Genomic DNA, 19,866 nt, shown 5'->3' with positions numbered 1-19,866 from the left:
CCTGGAGGAGGAAATGACTCCCCACTCCAGCATTCTTGCCTGAAGAGCCGCATAGATAAGCCTGTCAGGCTACAGTCTATGGGGTGGCTAAGAGTCAGACACAACAGACCATCTGAGCACACACAAAGGTATGCCAACTCCACACTGGTCAGTAATGTTAAAGAGCAAAAATCTTGGTCCTCAGAGGAGGAAGAACTGTCTCAAAGAATGATCTGTTCACACATGTAACCACAGGTCTGCATACTCTTTATTCTAGGTAAAACAAGAGACCTGTCAAGTACATTTTTTATGTCCTTAACCATGTATAAACTTTGAAAAAAAAAAGTATTTCTACAGTAAGAACAAAAACATTAGTTTCATCATATAAAGTTATTCTTTCATTGTAAAGACACAGTAGTCTGATTTTTCAATAAGCCATGCAAACATTCTTTTTTACACTCATTTCAAACCCAAAGATAAGAATTATAGACTATTTTGCATAACTGCTACACAAGGCCACAGAGTCACAGCTAGAAAGAAAGGCACAAATGGAAAAATCATGTCCCTTCTTTTTTATTCTGCTGTTTGTCACTTCATTGTTTGGAATCTCCAGAGTCCAAAGGTGATGGCCCTCAGACCTGGCCTTGGTGCAGTGGCTCACACTGCTACCATTTCCAGGGGGTTCCAGTGGCATTCCACCACCCAGATAGTAAATTTAGCTTTGGATTGCACCACTAACAAACTAAGACACCCTCGCCTCCACGACCCAGAAGGAGAGCTCATTTGGCTATTTCCAAACTACCAAGAACCAAACTCCCCAATACATCTTAAATTCAAGACTTTAGGAACTGGATTATTGTTGGAAATAATAAAAGAATAAGGTTTCCTTAGAAAAAGAAGAGAAACTTACCTCTAATAGAGAGACAATATGTATCACCAAGATGAGTTCACCTATGGAATGAGTTAGAAGAGAAGAAATCTAATGCTTGAGCCACAGGAAACTTCAATGTTTAGACTCAGGGCAGAAGAGGAGGAACCAGAAAAGGAGATGGAGAAAAGCACCCAGTGAGTAGGGGAATGAGAGAGTGGGGTCCAGTAAGTGGGGTGAGGTGTTTCCAGGAGGAGAGTGTAACTCCGTCAGCTGATGCAGAAGTAGTACAAGATAAGGTGAGATGTGGCTGTCATCACTTGCATTAGTAGGGGTTGTCAGGTGGGATGATAGCAACGAAGCCTGAACTGAGCACTTCCAAAGGGAACGGGAGAAGATGGGCTGATCCAGGAAGAGGGCCAGCTCTTTCAGGGAGTTTTGTTGTAAGAGGGACCTAAGAACCTGGGGACCTAAGAAAAAAACCAATTAGAAGGGCATGTGGGGGTCAAGAGAGGTTTTTATTTTATTTATTTTCCACAGATGAGAGGTACTAGTGTACATGTGTGTGTTGATGGAGTGATCTCTTGAAGAGATGAAAACTGCTGCTACAGGAGAGTGAATTGCTGGAGTAATAGATACAATTTGGAAAAAAAAAACTCATCAAGTTTAATTTGTGACTTCTAAATATGATCTCTATCATGTCACATAGTTAGTATTTTTTGTGCGTATGTGAGAAAATTCAGACTTAGTTTCATAGCAACTTTGAGGTTTATCATACATGCATACGTATGAATATAAGCACTATGTTATGCATTCAGTCTCTGAGGTTTATCTATTTATTAGTAACAAGTTTGTACCCTTAAACTACATGTCCCCAGTTTCCCACAATCTAACCTCCGATATCCACCATTCTATTTTCTGTATCTACAAGTTTGACTTTAAAAAGTTCCATGTATAAGTTATAGCATACAGTATTGGCCTTTCTCTCTTTGACACTGAAATGTCTTAATTAAAATTTGATTTAGATTTGGTCATACACCAGTACAAGCAAGACTCAGCTGCCTGGCCAAGAACAACTCTATCTATGTCGTGGCAAATATGGGTGACAAAAAGCCATGTAGTTCCCGTAATACCATGTGTCCTTCTAATGGCCATTATCAGTACAACACCAACGTGGTATATGATGCAAAGGGAAAGCTGGTGGCGCGTTACCATAAGGTAAGGGGGGGTGAGTGTGTAACATGGAGCCTCCTTTGAGAAGGGTATATTCTATGTTTAGGAGACAGAGCTTCATTTCCTTATAATACAATGTTTTATTGTTGTTGTTCAGTTGCTAAGCCATGTCTGACTCTTTGCAGCTCCACAGACTGCAGCTTGCCAGGCTTCTCTGTCCTTCACTATCACTTGAAATTTGCTCAAATTCATGTCCACTGAGTCGGTGGTGCTATCTAACCATCTCATCATCTGCCACCCTCTTCTCCTTTTGCTTTCAATCTTTTCCAGCGTCAGGGCCTTTCCCAGTGATTTGTCTCTTTACATCACATGGCAAAGTATTGGAGCTTCAGTTTCAACATCAGTTCTTCCAATGAGTATTCAGGGTTGATTTCCTTCAGAATGGACTGGTTGGATCTCCTTGCAAGCGACCCTCAAAAGGGACTCAAGGGACTCTCAAAGTCTTCTCCAGCACCACAGTTCAAAACCATCAATTCTTTGGCTCTCAGCCTTCTTTATGGTCCAACTCTCACATCCATACATGACTACTGGAAAAACCACAGCTTTGACCAAATGGGCTTTTGTCAGCAAAGTAATGTCTCTGCTTTTTAATACACAGTCTAGGTTTGTCAATATGATGTTACCAATATTTTTTAAAAGAGAGCAATAAAAAACTGACACTTTAGAAATGTGGATTAAATTGTAGACAGATCTGTAAGAAAGATTTTGTAAGTCCAGAATCAAGATAAAGTTTTTGCATATGTAAAACAAATAATTTTAATATTGATACAAAGGATACTGAGATGACTGTCATCTGGATACCAGTCAGTTCAGTTCAGTCCCACAGTCATGTCCGACTCTCTGCGGCCCCATGGACTGCAGCAGCCAGGCCTGCCTGTCTATCACCAACTCCCGGAGTTTACTCAAACTCATGTCCATCAAGGCTGTGATGCCATCCAACTATCTCATCCTCTGTCATCCCCTTCTCCTCCTGCCCTCAATCTTTCCCAGCATCAGGGTCTTTTCCAATGAGTCAGTTCTTCTCAAGTATTAGAGTTTCAGCTTCAGCATCAGTCCTTCCAATGAATAGTCAGGACTGATTTCCTTTAGGATGGACTGGTTGGATCTCCTTGCAGTCCAAGGGACTCTTGAGAGTCTTCTGCAACACCACAATTCAAAACCATCAACTCTTTGGCACTCAGCTTTCTTGATAGTCCAACTCTCACATCCATACATGACTTCTAGAAGAATCATAGCCTTGACTAGATGGACATTTGTTGGCAAAGTAATGTCTCTGCTTTTTAATATACTGTCTAGGTTGGTCATAACTTTCCTTCCAAGGAGTAAGTGTCTTTTAATTTCATGGCTGCAGTCCCCATCTGCAGTGATTTTGGAGCCCCCCAAAATAAAGTCAACCACTGTTTCCCCATCTATTTGCCATGAAGTGATGGGGACCAGATGCCAAGATCTTAAATTTCTGAATGTTGAGCTTTAAGCCAACTTTTTCACTTTCCTCTTTCACTTTAATCAAGAGGCTCTTTAGTTCTTCGCTTTCTGCCATAAGGGTGGGGTCATCTGCATATCTGAAGTTATTGACATTTCTCCTGGCAATCTTGATTCCAACTTGTGCTTCATCCAGCCCAGCATTTCTCATGATGTACTCTGTAGAGAAGTTAAATAAGCCGGGTGACAATATACAGCCTTGACGTACTCCTTTTCCTATTTGGAACCAATCTGTTGTTCCATGTCCAGTTCTAACTGTTGCTTCCTGACCTGGATACCATTTAACACTAAAATGATAAAAGATGTTTTCATATTGTATGAATTAGTTTCACAGAAGCTAATTTCTTCACTTTCTATCAAGTTACAAAAATGATTTTTATTTTTTAGATTCTGTACCAGTTGATTTAATTATCCTTTTATTGATTTAACATTAAATTATAAAATTTTTACTTTGAAATCTGAGTAAAATAACCTAAAGTCATAGTTTTGTACCAAATTGGGCAGGGAGAGAGACTGACCTTTTACATGAATGAGGTATGCAGGTCAGTGTGAATGGCCCTTTTCCTGTCCCATATTCTTTTTTCTAATAATCTTATATTGGAACCTCAGAATCTTCTGAGTGGAGAAATTATCTCCTGGAAGTCCTAGGTAAAAAATAAATTTTAGTCAAGAAGAAAGATATAGCATCAGTGATTTTCAAATGTTTTTGATCACATACCTCTATGGAAAAAAATTTCACATGAGTCCTTAAAAATATGTTTATATTTATTTATGCATTTATTTGTGTGTTTATAAATAAGACCCAAAACTTTCAAAGAGTTTTCTATGTAATCTTGTGGGTCTGACAACTTGTTCTCAAATGTAATTAAACTTTTACGTTTTCGCAAATGTGTCTCAAATTGGGAATAGGAATGTCATTTTCGTTATTTTGGAGACTGTGTTTGCATTGTTAGTATCATTTTAAAGGCTATTTTTGCAGCTACTCTTCTATTCTGTAAGTGTTGACCAAATTAAACAGATAACATAGTTGATCAATCCACTTAACCAGACCCAGTAAATGGCAGGATGGCCCAGTGTACAGGATGTGGGCAGCTAGTGACGACCTGAGTCATCCTAAAGTGAGAAGCTCTCACTCTCCCATCAGGGTACCTCAGAACAGTTCATGACCCATATCCTCTGACATATGGATCTGATAAGAGAACTTTTGTCAACTGATTCTTAAAATGCTAGTAAATTTCAATTAAAAAAATTTTAGATAGAAAATAAACTTTGAGAGGAGTTTTAATAGTCTTGCTTCCAACTCTAAGCTTTTCCTGCTTTGCAAATGGTTTTATTGAGCTATTGACCCTGATTATCAAATGAAGCTAGGTTTGTTTCTCAAGCTTACTTGGAAGAAATCAGAATGAAATAAAACATTTATGTTTAAACAATAATTTTCAAAACTGGTTAACAGTCCATGAGATTACTTTGGACGGGACATGGTAAAGATGGATGGGGCCTCCCTCACCCGCTTAACAGATATTTATTGTGTATCTATTATATTTCTGCTTCTCTGGTGACTCAGTGGTAAAGAACCCACCTACCAATGTAGGAGACTCGAGTTCAATCCCTGGGTCAGAAAGATCCCCTGGAGAAGGAAATGACAACCAACTCCAGTATTCTTTTCTGGGAAATCCCATGGACAGAGGAGCCTGGTGGGCTACAGTCCGTGGGGTTGCAAAGAATTGGACACAACTCAGTGACTAAGCAACAATGACAATTATATTTTTAGGTTTCAGGGACTCAAAGAAAAATGATGTGTATCTTCAGCTTTCAAGAAGCGCATAGTGTTTGCAATTCATGGGGAGGTATTTGGCCCCTAATTGAGAGAGGGAAGGAGGTAAGGAGGAATAGTAGGGGGAGGAGAGAGAAAGAAAAGGAGAGCAAGAGAGACAGAGACAGAGACACAGACAGACAGAGAGAAACTATATTTTCCATATTTTTCTTTGAAAATTAGCTTCCAATCACAGTGGCATTCACCTTCTATAGATTTCCCACTGTTGAGCAGGTAATTACTAACTTGGAGGGTCTTCATGTGTCATCTCTTCAATAAAGAAGGCTTTTCTGGTTTTATCCTGTGTGTTTATTACAGTACCACCTCTACCATGAGCTTCAATTTGATGTCCCCGAAAAGCCAAAGCTGGTGACTTTCAACACCGCCTTTGGAAAGTTAGGCATCTTCACATGCTTTGATATTCTCTTCCGTGATCCTGCTGTGACCCTGGTGAAAGATTTCCACGTGGACACCATATTGTTTCCCACAGCTTGGATGAACGTTTTGCCCTTTTTGACAGCTATTGAATTTCATTCGGCATGGGCAATGGGAATGAGAGTTAATCTTCTTGCAGCAAACACACATAATGTCAGCCTGAAAATGACAGGTAATCCCTGACCAGATGAGGTTTGCAGATTATATTTCTAAATGGGGAGAAACTCATGCTTTGGATATGACCTGTTGTAGTTTTTTTAGTCCTTTGTTGGGACTTCTCACTAAGCTTGTATCCATTCACAAAGAAAAGAAAAGAAAAGAAAAAAAAAGAACAGCTACTGTTGGTTATAATAGCTATATCTGTGTTAAGACTTTTGTATTATTTCATTTATCCTGACAACTCTACATGTGGGCTGAGTATTATCAGTCTGGTTTTGTGGCTTAGAAAACTGAGACACAAAAATGCAAGTAACCTGCTAAAGTCATCAGCTAGTAGGTAGCAAGAACTTCCCTGGTAGCTCAGTGGTAATGTGCCTGCAATGCAGAGACCTGGGTTCGATACCTAGGTTGGGAAGATCCCCTGGAGGAGGGCATAGCAACCCACTCCAGTACTCTTGCCTGGAGAATTCCATGGACAGAGGAGCCTGGTGGGCTACAGTCCATGGCATCTCACAGAGTCAGACATGACTGACGTGAGTACACAGCAGCAGCAGCAGTATGTAGCAAAGTAGGAAACTAAACGAGATGTGGTCTAAAACTGGTGAAGGCAGAGGAGTGTATTACTGACATGTTGCTGTACAATAAATTACTCAAAGAGTAAAAAGTGGAAGTGGCTTAAAACCACAAACATTTGTTATCTCACAGTTTGTCAGTCAGGAGCTTGGGAGTAGCTTGGGAGGTTGTGGCTCAGGCCACCTCTTCAGGTCACATCAAGCTTTTGCCTGGGCTAAAAGCCACTTGCAGACTTGACTGGGGCTGGCAGGTCTGCTCTCAGGACGGCTCACGTGTGTGGCTCTTGGTAGGGTTCCTCTCTTTCTCAGTGGCTGTTGGCAGGAGACTTTCGTTTCTGGCCACAGGGGCCTCTCCACAGGGCTGTGTGATGTTTCCTCGTGATATGGCAGTTGACTTTCTCCAGAGCTAGTAATGAGAGAAAGATGGAGAGAGATAGGGCAAAGCTGTACAGCTTTTTATGACTTGTCACAAGCCGTCATTTCTATCACATTATATTCATTAGGAGTATGTCACTAAGTCAAGCCCACACTCAAGGTAAAACAAATTAGATCCACCCATTGGAGATAGGAATGATGAAGAATTTTTGGAAATATCTGAAAACCACCACAATGGAGAAAAGGAGGAACTGTTCTTTCTTTCTTTTTTTTTTTTTTAATGTGATAAAACAATTGTTTTATTTATTTATTTATTTTTTAATTTTAAACTTATTTATTTTAATTGGAGGCTAATTACTTGGAACTGTTCTTTTATATTTCCTTCCCTACCTCTCAAAGGGCTAGTGGTAAAGAACCCGCCTGCCAATGCAGGAGACATAGGAAATGCTAATTCTATCCCTGGGTTGGGAAGATTCCCTGGAGGAGGAAATGGCAACCCATTGCAGTATTCTTGCCTGGAGAATCCCATGGACAGAGGAGCCTGGTGGCCTATAGCCCATAAGATCACAGAGGATGACACGAAGACTGTAGTGACTTAGCACACATATCTCAAACACTTCGGTGATTCAGTGGTTTTAATATTTGGTTTAATTTTCTGTTATGGTAATAAATTATGTGCAAAGTTTATTGAATGAGACCACTGATCATTCAATTTAATCTCCTCCAGTGGAGAATAGGGGAAGTACTTAGGTGTTCAGTGCCTTGTGCTGTCTCGTGACTAATCTTGTGACATGACCATACGCTCAGTTCTGATGGGGAAACTGGGGATGTTGAGTTTGTTTGGTTTTTTGGTTTTAAAAGAACTTGTCTTCCATTCACAGGCAGTGGTATCTATGCACCACACTCTCCCAAAGTCTACCATCATGATATGGAAACAGAGTCAGGAAAGATCCTCTTTGCAGAGGTGGATTCCCATCCCCGAAACTCCTCGACCTCCCCACCAGCCGTGAACTGGAGTGCCTACGCCACCTCCATCACACCCTTTCCAGGACCTAAAAATTCCTTCAGGGGATTTATTTCCCGCGATGAGTTCAACTTCACAAAGCTCTCTGAAAGTGCAGGAAACCTTACAGCCTGTCAAAAAGAGCTCTGCTGTCATTTAAGCTACAGAATGTTAGGAAAGGAGGAGGATGAAGTGTATGTTCTAGGAGCTTTTGCAGGACTTCATGGGAGAAGGAGAAGAGAATATTGGCAGGTAATCTCAACTCAAGTGAAAACGAGTGTTTGGGTGTGAGTAAATTCCAGGGTTAACTTTTCATATTTGTCCCAGGGAATCAAGTGCTTTTTCTTGGCTTGACTCCATGCATTACCAGCGTCACACACACATGCTTTGGGATTAATCATATGATATTTGCAGGGGAACTAAGTATCATCTGATCGCTTGCTTTGAACACATTAAAAAAATATGAACCTGATTTTCTAATTGACTAATGAACTAGCTTGCATATTTAAGTGGCTTCCTTAAGTAATTTTGCTGACATATCTAAAGTCTTATTTTAACTTTTAAAACTAACAGTAAGTAGGGATATATTAACTGCTCTTGTAACCATATGTCCTAGTCATTTCCTGCCCTTCCAATGACAAATTTTTTAAGTGTAAGCTTTTTATATAGTGTTGGCTATGCATTTGTATTTTACTATTATACTCTGTACCTCATTGCTTTCTTCTAAGGAAACAGATATGGAAAAAAAAAGAAATGGTCAAAATTCTAATCATTCTTTTGACTTTAGTACTTTTGTTGCCCAAAGAGTTCCACTTTCTTGGACCAAATGCCATCATCTGACATGCCAGATGAACGGTTTATATCTAATACCAAATTCAAGCTTGTACTGCTCACTGTGGGACAGACCAATAAATTGAGATATGAGTTGTTGTGGCAAGGAACAGTGACCTTATTTGGAAAGCCAGCAGACTGAGGTGGTGGACTAGTGTCCCAAAGAACCATCTTTCCTGAGGTAGAAGTCATGCTTCTTTTATACTGAAAGGGAAAAAGGTAAAGTCCTGGTTCCAGTCAGACTCTGGAAGGGAAATGTACATTTTTTCTTCTTGTAGTCATTCATAAGTGGACCTAGTCTAGATATTCCCTATGAACTAAACAAAGGTATTTTAGCTTATTACAGAAAAGGCACGATTCTCAGAGACAGTTCATTATGTTAATTTAAGCTTATAGACAACCTCTATTTAGGCTTCCAGGTGACACAGTGGTAAAGTATCCACCTGCCAATGTAGGAGATGTCAGAGACTTGGGAAGATCCCCTGGAGGAGGAATTGGCAACCCACTCCAGTAATCTTGCCTGGAAAATTCCGTGGACAGAGAAGCCTGGCAGGCTACAGTCCAAGGAGTTGCAAAGAGTTGGACATGACTAAGCGACTGAGCTTACCAATCTCCATTTAGTGATTAACCTGTAGCAAAAACAAGAGAATACAAAGGTTAAAGTAAAAGAACCAGATCCAATATGGAGTCAGATTTGTTCTTTCCTATTATGAACACTGGCTTCTTTCTTTCAATCCACTGGTTGCCCAGGATGTGTGGGTTGGCTCTTAATCATTTGCCAATTCCAATAAATCAAGTAATTGTATGATCCAAATCCCTTTAGCAAATGGAGAAAATATTTTCTTTGCTATAAACTGAGTCAACAGTTCTAGTACAAGTAACTTAGATGCAAGGTGTTGGATTTTATCTGCATCTCTCCTGCACAGGTATGCACAATGCTGAAATGCAGATCTACTAATTTGACAACTTGTGGACAGTCAGTAGAAACTGCTCTGACGAGATTTGAAATGTTCTCTCTAAGCGGCACATTTGGAACAGAGTATGTTTTTCCTGAAGTGCTACTTACTAAAATCAAGCTGGCACCTGAAAAATTTGAGGTAAGAGCATTTTAAGAGTTTGTTCATTTTATCTGTTTCCTGAAGTCAAACAAAACAGGCCAAGAAAACAGTTTCTGTTAACTTTTGCTGTGTAACAAATTTCCTCAAAATTTCATGGCTTTACACAATAACCATTTCTTCAGCCTGATATTGTGGTTGGTGCTGTGAACTGGGTGTAAGTAACTAAGCTGTTCTTCTGGACTAGAAGGGGTTCAGTTGGTCTTGGCTGGGCTCATTCATGCATCTGCTGCTAGCAAGTGAGTTGGCTGGGATTGGTTGGTTTGTGACGGCCATGTCTTGAACAGCTGGAATGACTGGAGGCACGTTCTGTGGCCCCTTAACTTCCAGGAAGCCTGAGCTTGTTCACGTGTTAAATGAAAGAGTCCAAGAGCGTAAACAGAGAAAGACACAATAGGCAAGTTCAAGTCTCTGCTTGGACCACGTTTGCAAATATTTCATCTACCATAAGCAAGTCACATGACCAATGTAGATTCAAAGGGTGAAGAAATAAATGATGCAAAACTCTCAATGGGAAAAGCTGTGAAATCATATTGCAAAGGGTATGGATAAGGGGGGGGGGTTGTGACCATATTTGTAACTTATAGCAACTAATTCTTATGTTATGACACTTTGTTGGAATAACACAATAAGATACCTAAGGCCTATGAGTCTGAGGGACCATTCACTGCAGAATATTCATTTACAGAGTTTTAATTTCTTTTTTCTAACATGTGAAGACAAACAGAAAATCAAACATTTGTTTCATAAACCACAGTGGTCATAGCTAGTTCATCCACAAATTAAGCTGGTCTCAAATTAAAATTAAGATTCTGCAGGTTAATATCTGCTACGTAGTACATGGTGCACATACACGCATGTACATACACACACTCCAGAAGTCTGGAATTTAATGTCTTCATCGAACTGTGACAAATGGTGACAGAGTTTTAGAAACTAGAATGGAATCACTGCATTTTTTGTTTTTACCAAAGAAAAATAGGATCTAAGCTAAGTAGTCTAAAGCATCAAGCAAGGGAATCTTTAAAATTGCAGACTGCTTATGATAATATATCTGTGTCTGCTTGTATTATCAGATTGGAATATGCCATATTTGTAAAAATGTTTAATTCTGTGACACCAACAATTTAACATATAGTGCAGCCGTAAGGCTGGGAAACACAGAGAACTGGAATCCTTGGCTGCCATAGAACCCAGTAAGGCAGAGAATCTCAGGAGCACATTGAGGCTGAAATAAAAACTTTGGTGCCAACTACAGAAAACCATGATCGGATCTGAAGTAAGAGATCTGGAACTGAAATCCAATAGTTAAAAGTTGATAGCCTGGCACAAACATGTGTCGATAGGTTGAAATTATCTGTGAATTCAAGGAAGTGAAAGAAGGGAGGGTAGGGTTCACTCAGCTAAGCTTAGGAAGACATGGGGTCTAGTGGTATGTGTGTATCTTGTAAGCCTTGCCATTCATTTTATTTGTTAATTACAGTATAATTAGTTTCCCATGGTGTGTTAGTTGCTGCTGTACAATGAAGTGAATCAGCTATATGTATACATATATCCCCTCCCTCTTGGATCTCCCTTATCACCACTCATCCCACCTAGCTAAGCCTTGCCATTTCAATTGAGCATACAGTCTAATTTTCTGTGTACTATTTCGAAAAATTTTCCCCATGCCATGTACTCTTAGACTTCTATCTCTTGGAGAAATTACTCCAAAATAGGACAGAACATTTATCTCACAAAAGAATCTCATCCATGGGAGAAAGATAAAAAACTGTTGGCGTAGTCTGTGTCTGACGCAGGATACAGCATGCTTGGGGCTGGTGCATGGGGATGACCCACAGAGATGTTATGGGGAGGGAGGTGGGGGGGTTCATGTTTGGGAACACATGTAAGAATTAAAGATTTTAAAATTAAAAAAATAAAAAACTAAAAAAAAAAAAAAGACATGGGGAAAGACAAAAAAAAAAACAAAACTGTTGGCGTTTTCTGGATCACGTTAAAGTTCCAAAGTCTGAGATGCCATGTGACTATCACTCTGAACCACATCAATATACTTGAAGAAGTGGGTGGTGCTAGTTGATGAGGATTTTAAACTTTTCATCACAAACGGTTTCAGGCAGTAGGAAACAATGAGAGGATAGAACAAAACAGTAACTGGTTGAGCACTTAACTCGGTAGTGTTTGTTGATCTCAACTCAAAATTCTCAGAATTAGTCATGCTATCTCCCGTCCTTGGACACTGGCCCTTTATTTTTGGATAGAAGGAGGGAGGAGAGGGAGGGGTTGTATCTACCCTTTAAATTTAGCACTTACAGAGACTTCCCTTGGCAGTCCAGTGGTTAAGACTGCATTTCCAATGAAGGGGACATGGGTTTGATCCCTGACCAGGGAAGTAAGATCTTGCATGCTGCATGGTATGGCCCAAAATGATAATAAATAAATAAATTAGGCACTTACATTATATTTATCATTTGGGCCATATCTCATCTACTCCAGCTCATTTGCAACAAGAAGAAATGAGATATACTGTGTGTTGACTCCTCAGAGCTATAAAAGAGGCATTTGTCTGCTGGCAAGCAGGGGTTTTGGTATAACAGTTCCTTGGAAGATTTTTCCTAGTTAGGGTACTGGTTTTCATTTCACAAGTGTAGATTCTCTGTGGCATGACTTTCCCTAAAGTTCATCAGGTTCTAAGGAACAGACACTAAGTAAACATACAAGATAGACAAAAGGAAGAATCAACTAACCAAATGAACAGCAAAAAAAAAAAAAAATCAAGAATTTTACATTTTAGTTATTCTTTCTCTAGAAACTTTGCAGATCATGTTAACTTGCTGATCTGTTAACTTGCTGTTTGTAGAGATATCGGTTCTAATACCATAGATGACAAGAGCTTTACAAGAGTCACACCAACCGTGTTTTCTTGAGTGTTCCCTAGTTTCCCTGGTTATGGACTCTCCATCAACATATATTTTACACATTATCTTTGAAGATCACTTCTGCAGAGATTTCAACACATTTGCTTCTTATCTTTTCCCTACCCCTAGTTCTAGCTAAGAGTATGAAGTGTTATTGACCACAACTGGGATACATTGCTTTACTATTTGAAGTTAACTCTGGTATATTATCAGAAGTCTGGCCTCTGAAACTAATTATGTAAGTTTGTGCAAGTCAGTTAACCTCTGAATTTCCTACCTATAAAATGGGGGGAATATCTTCCTCACTGATTAGGGAATGCATGTGAAAGCACTCGTACAGTGAAGCATTGTACAAGTATCAGGATGTATTTTTAGTTAGTTACCTCAGAAGGTTTCCCTAGTTAACCGTTTATCAACAACTAGAGGAAAATGTTGCCAGCATTAGGCCACATGTGCTGAACATCATGTAAGTATAGGTCAATGTGCAGACAGACTGGAGGAGGAAGAGACCAGGTCCCACTGTAGATCAGTAAATCAGAGTCTCTGGGGGTGAGACCTGTATTTTTCCATCGTCCCACATTTTGGTGGGTTGCTTGATTGATTTGATTTTGGTGGGTAAGAACTACCAGTGTAAGAGAATAATCAAAAAGATCAAATTATATTGAGTATATACTACTTAGGAGGTCAATTCATTATACAGTATATTTTAGGAAAATTTGTAACAGAAAACTAGCAAAAAATGCTAAGTTCTAGCTAGAACCTAAGAGACAATCACTGATATGGAAAAGTTAATCCCAAGGAAATTAACATAGACAGGGTTTTACTGTATTAATGAAAAGTCACATGAAAACTAAATATTTTTGTTTAACTTGTTTCAAACTTTCACCCAACTATACTTTGAAACATACCTCTGGTATTTCATTTTTGTTCCTTTAATGAACAATTTAGTAAACAAGGAACACTTTAGAAACAATGAACACTTAGCTGACTACCAACAGGTTGTGCATTTGACAACTTATTAGTGAGCTGTGTTTTTATGTTTATGTGTCACCACAATAATTATCTTTGAGGATATTTAGCTGTTTTCTGCTTCTAGTTATGAAGCATCTAATTTCTTACCCTCTAAGTTCTTTCCCCATCCAAATTGTCCTTTCCACAACTGATAAATTCATTCTCTTTATTCTTGTTCTATTGTCTCTCTATTTGTGTTTTTTTTTCTATAAATTCATTTTCTTTATTCTTGTTCTGTTGTCTATTTGTGTTTCTTCTTGTTCCATTGTTTTGCATACATTATTCCCTTACAGAGAAGCCTCTGTGACTTCACAATTTTTGCACATCTAATCCTTTTTTCTTCTTTTTGACCATATGGTTTAGTCTTCTCTTCACTAATCTTCAACTAGTGATGCACTATAAATTGTAACAAGCCACTCTCTAAGGGAGAAACAAAGCTCTGATTTGTGGCATTTGCCAATTATCATGGTGTAAATACTCTCACCATGATCAGTTTCAAGAAAAGCCATGCTTAACAACCAGCTGTCAAAGTTCCTGGAGATTTAACAGTCTGTTGTTGTGAGCTTATATACCACTGCACTGGTCTCTGAAACTAATTATGCAAGTTTGTGCAAGTCAGTTAACCTCTGAATTTCCTACCTATAAAACGGGGAGAATATCTCACTGGTTCTAACCAAATGGGAATGAGAAAGCACACACATTGCCTAGCACACTGTGAGCCTAGGGAAGGCCACCCACCTCACCCCTCCCAGCCTCTGCCACACACATATTTGTCTTAGAATGAGCCTTTGCTGCTTGATTTCCACTTGGCACAGAGTCTTCCATAATACAACCCAATAATAATTCCATAATAATAATAATAATAATATAATTCCATAATTCAACCCAATAATAATTCCATTATAATATAATAATAATTCCATAATTCCAACTACTCCTCCTTGTAGCAGGTTGTTTCCCACTCTGGGAAGCTGACCATTTCAGCTATTCCTTTTCAGACTTCCTGAGCACATACCTGTTTCTCTTGCTGAGATACTAATATACTGATTTCTCTCTTTATATTTGGAATCTGCTCAGTTTTACCATTAATTTTTAAGCTTCTTGAGGGAAGAGTGCTATTTGTACTCTTCTGGCTCCTGGTTATCCTGCATATAATTGGACTCAATAAATTTTTGCTACTGATGATTTCTGACTTTCTGTTAAAGGTTACATTTGATTGTGTAAACTGAATTATTGAACCTCATAGGAAAGCTCTAGTCTTCCTTACATATAAAATAGCTGTCTCCTACCCTTCCCACCTGCTCCCCAATCCCTGGCCCCAGGGCCCTTTCCTAGTAACCTACTTGATCAACTGTGATATCTAGAATGGTTTCAAAATCATGAGTCTGCTTGTAATGTATATTTTAATTAAGTTGGCTATGCTCTTCCCACTTTTCCTTTAGGTACTAGAAGATGGGCGTTTGGTAAACAAGAATGGATTATCTGAACCTGTCCTAACAGTGTCGCTCTTTGGGAGGTGGTACACCAAGGACATACATTCCATCTCAGGCGGGACCAGCAACTCAGCAACAACGTACCTGATGATACCCACATTATTAATGATCATAGTTTTGCAGTATGCTGTGATGATGTAGAACATCGCTTTATCATCTTCACTGATTCATCTCAGATTTACTAAGAAATATTGAATGACTAGCTCACTAGTATAGACCAATGATTTTCAAATATCTTTTCCTCATCATGGATTATTTTTAAGGGCTACAGTAATTTTGCCTCTTTTTTTGGCTATGCTGAAATGTCACAGTATGGTATAATGGTATGATTGATGTTTGGGCCAGATAGATGAGGATCAAATCCTGGCTCCAGCCTTGTTTGCATTATAACTTTGTGTCTACTTGTGTGTGTGTTAGCAGGAGCAGAAGAGATTCAGGGACATTTTAAATGTAATGATGGCCTTGGAAGAGAGCAGCAATGATGGGAATGAGGGGAACTGAGAGATTTATGACTGAATTCCATTTGACATTAAGGACAATTTGAATTTATTCAGTTTTCTGTGCTAATGATTGTGGGGGGGGGATTTGCTTTCTAATCAGATGGAAACAAACTCATTGGAATTCCATTGGAAACATAAACTCCAATGTTTAAGTTTATCTTAACAAAAAAGTTGTTTTGAGATATTCTAGAAAAACTAATACCTAGTCCAGTTTCTTGGGTAGTCATAGCTCCAGACAGTCCTACTTAACGGTTGTGGTATAATTTAACAGTCACAAATACCATAACACAAAGACCATGACTGTTAATAGTAACACTATTTTCAACATTGAGTAGTTTGTTTTTAGTGATGGGAAATGTACATGTACGTAAACATTCCCAAATCATCAAAACTGTACGCTCTTTTATCTCTTCATAAAATATAGAACATTTCAGATTTGTCAGTCTTGCTTGAGGAAGTTAGATATTATGCAATGGTTTTGTGGTGTGTTTTATGAAGCATGCACAATCATATTTCACTTTCAGAAGTTGCAGTGTTGACTGGTAGTCAGCCTCTGAAGTTAAACTCACTGGTTTGAGAAAGATATAAACAAGGATTTCCTCACAGATTCTAAGGGACAGTTCTTTCCTGATTCACATTTAGAGTTATCAGCTATACTAGAACTCATTAAAAACGAAAGCAAAAATGAAAAACAAATAGCACCAGTCCCAAGGAAAACTAAGAGTAGTTAACTGTAAAATTGTTTGCATTATGATGTTTTAATCCATATCTCATCAGTGGTTTTCACATGCACATTTTATTTACCAAACAACTCAAGTATAGTTTAATTTGGCCTTGATTCAGGGAAATGCACCTGAAGGAGTGGCTCTTTAGAAAGAGCTAGTTTCTAAATAAAATGTGCATGTGAAAAAATAAAATGTGCATGCAAAAAAAATTAAATTACTAAGAACAGAAAGAATGGACCCCCAAAATGGATGTCTGTCTGTATTTGGGACATGATAGTTCTGTAAATCCTACTGTAGAAGATATGAATCTTTCATTGGCCAGACCATACTCCCCATATGACCATATATGAATTCAGATTTACGTGTCTTAGGGATGTATAGAACATATCGGTAAATTAGTGAGAGCACAGTCACTTGGACATGATGTAAAAGAAATTGCTTATAATTTACTCTTGCTGGAAGACATCTAGTATAAATATGCTTTTGACCCATGAAAATAAAAATAGGAAGTGTGTAGTTGGAGAGTAGATGTGTGCCTTACTAGTCAGTCATAACTCATGCCTCATGGCTAGCAACTTATTCATAAATTAAATATCTTATTAATGTAAAAGAAATCCAAATATACTAGAAAAAAATAATAAAGGGATGGTACAAGACATTAAGTGAAAGAATATGTACCGTCTGCCCAGTTTATGGAGTAAGATGTTACAGAGTGGATACTTCTTGTATTTCCTTTCCAAATGCATTCTTCTCCTTTCGTTGTCTGTTTTTATTAAAGGAAGTCATTATCCTAAGATCATTTTTGATCGTTCTTATGACTTCTTGGTAGTTGATTACATTTGCATAAAAGTATCTGAGTACTGTTTTTCATCTTTTTAAACTTTGTATATATGGCATCAAATTACACATATTCTGCATATTTCTTATTTTTGCATAAGGAATTATGAGTTTAATCTATGCAAGTGAGCATCGGTTTACTTCATGCATTTTCACAGTGTCTGTTGTCCAGTTACATTAGTGCGCTAGTTACTCAGCTATTGTCTCAGCTCCAAACCCACCGCTGTAGTCTTCTTTGTGATGATGAGGTTGAGGGCAGGCAAACACATTTCCCCTTTGCCCCCCTCCCCCCCCCCGCCCCGCTCCCTGTTAGGTTCTGCCAGTAGAATGCGCTAGAAGGACACCAGAGATTGGACAAGGAGTGGAGGAGCTTCTGTTTGCCTACTTGACAGTACAGCGTACCTGCGCCTGGCAGCAGTCGTTTGTTCCAGTGCCAGTTGGTTCTAGCTTTTAGTTCTTCTTTTTTTCCCATACCCAGAACTGATGTCATTGCCCTCCTTCAAAAATAACAGCAGCAACCAATATCTCCTTAAGAGATGAGTCCCAGCTCTGTTGGGGCCTTCCCCTGAGGAGCTGGCTTATTACACCTGCTGCAGAGCACCCCACTCTAGGGCTCTGAGCCTCAGCTCCATAGGGTTCCCTGGAAAGCTTCTAGCTCCTATACTCTCCTTTTCCTTTTGTTCATGAATGCCAGGAATGGTAGTTACTGCCTGTGTTACCCCAGTGTTCCTTTTTCGTCCTTCAGTCATAAAATACCTGTTTAACCAAATCCCTACATCAAGTTACCTTAAAGTAACTGGTGCAGATTCTGTTTTCTTGGTTGCATCTTGTCTGATACAGCAGATAAGACAATATTCATTTGTTTTCTTTCCTGCTGATGAATATGGTGGGCATGGCAAACCTGCTGCCCTGAAATCTTGGGTAAGTTTGATAATGTGCATATGTGCTAAGTTGCTTTAGTCGTGTCCGACTCTTTGCGACCCCATAGACTGTAGCCCACCAGGCTCCTCTGTTCATGGGATTCTTTGGGCAAGAAAACTGGAGAAGGTTGCCATGCCCTCCTCCAGGGGATCTGCCCAACCCAGGAATCGAATCCGAGTCTCTTTAAGTCTCCTGCACTGGCAGGTAGGTGGATTCTTAACTACTAATGCCACCTGGGATGATGTAGTAAGGAACAAAATGTGGAAGCAGTCAGTGGTGATACAGAGGTTGTCCCAGGCATGTTCTCATGGCCGCTCACCTAGACCTCGGTAAAAAAAAGCACTGGGCCCATCCTCTGGCTACTTCTGAGCTGCCATGTTCTTCACTTACAGGAGGGTTACTGAAACTATAAACTTTGGGAGCCCCTCTGTGAGAACACAGGCTTTGTGGCCACATATCTTTGACTTTGCGTATACACTTTTTGGGACTTATGTGATTTCTCAAAGACAAACTGAATCAAAAGGTAACGTCAGCTGACTCTGAATCATCAGTTTCAACAGTCTTTGTCCCTACATGTGTTTTTGTGGTTTTGCTTAGGTTTTTTATTTTGGGGATATAGACTTATTGGAGAAGGAAATGGCAACCCACTCCAGTACTCTTGCCTAGAAAATTTCATGGATGGAGGAGCCTGGTGGGCTACAGTCCATGGGGTCACAAAGAGTCGGACATGACTGAGCGACTTCACGACTTCACGATACTTATCATTAATATTATTTCACATTATAAATAAAGGTTCTCTGATCTTTCTTGGGGATGTCTCCCTGTGCCCTTTAAGAAGTCCAACAATGTTTTTTTAGATTCCTACAGCTGACTGGGAAGATCCTGTGCTGGATGGTAATGAGGAATAAAACAAAAGCTACTTTTCTAAGAATCAGTCGAGAAGAGGAGACAGAGCATCATTTTTATCACTTATCATAATAATCAAATATTGAGCAAGTAGAATATGCCTCACACCTCACACTGTGTCATGCATTCAAGCATCTTATTTAACACATATGATGAAAGGTACAGAATGTAATGATGGATTAATTTTCCCTTGGGAGACAAGAGAGTTGTCAGCTACCAGCTGGGTAAGTCAATCATGACATTGTAGGCAGAGTTAGCCATGCCAGCAGAGACGAGGAAGAATGGCATACTGCAAGCAGAGACCAATATATTGAGGCAGGGGAGGGTAAAAGGAGGAAGAATAAGGAGATATAATGAAAACACATGAGGCCAGAAAGATAGGCAAGGATCAGATCACTGAAGAACAAATGAAGTCTGGACTTTATCCTGAAGCTAAAAGACCCATCAAAGGATTTTAGAGTATCGTGATGAACTAAATAGTTTTAAAAATTACTTTGCACTTTTATATATAGAATGGATAAGCAACAAAATCCTACTGTAAAGCACAGAGAACTATATTCAGTATCCTATAATAAAGCCTAATGGAAAAGAATGTATATATGTATGTAACTGAATCACTTTGCAGTACAGCAGTAATTAACACAACATTGTAAATCAACTATACTTCAATAAAAGATTACTTTGATAGTG

At 39.1% G+C, this 19,866-nt stretch overlaps 1 protein-coding gene and 1 long non-coding RNA gene across 2 annotated transcripts in view; one reads left to right on the top strand and one right to left on the bottom strand.

The window, feature by feature from the left end:
* Positions 1-15,836, top strand: part of LOC138444865 (pantetheine hydrolase VNN2-like) — a 24,952-nt gene extending 9,116 nt beyond the window's left edge. Inside the window, exons 3-7 of the mRNA XM_069598446.1 lie at positions 1,873-2,065; positions 5,694-5,982; positions 7,798-8,171; positions 9,677-9,847; positions 15,237-15,836. Coding sequence (XP_069454547.1) covers positions 1,873-2,065; positions 5,694-5,982; positions 7,798-8,171; positions 9,677-9,847; positions 15,237-15,428 — 1,219 coding nt within the window. The 3' untranslated portion in view covers positions 15,429-15,836. The remainder of the gene's footprint in view (positions 1-1,872; positions 2,066-5,693; positions 5,983-7,797; positions 8,172-9,676; positions 9,848-15,236) is intronic.
* LOC138444866 (uncharacterized) lies at positions 15,755-19,866 on the bottom strand. The gene is made up of 2 exons (XR_011258630.1): positions 18,971-19,866; positions 15,755-18,250 (listed from the first exon to the last, which is right to left on the bottom strand). It is a non-coding gene; the product is annotated as an uncharacterized lncRNA (long non-coding RNA).

The sequence above is a fragment of the Ovis canadensis genome, chromosome 8 (genome assembly GCF_042477335.2).
Source record: "Ovis canadensis isolate MfBH-ARS-UI-01 breed Bighorn chromosome 8, ARS-UI_OviCan_v2, whole genome shotgun sequence".
In the NCBI taxonomy this organism is placed as follows: domain Eukaryota; kingdom Metazoa; phylum Chordata; class Mammalia; order Artiodactyla; family Bovidae; genus Ovis; species Ovis canadensis.
Note: the sequence above shows the minus strand (reverse complement) of the source record. Positions and strands in the feature narration are given on the sequence as shown.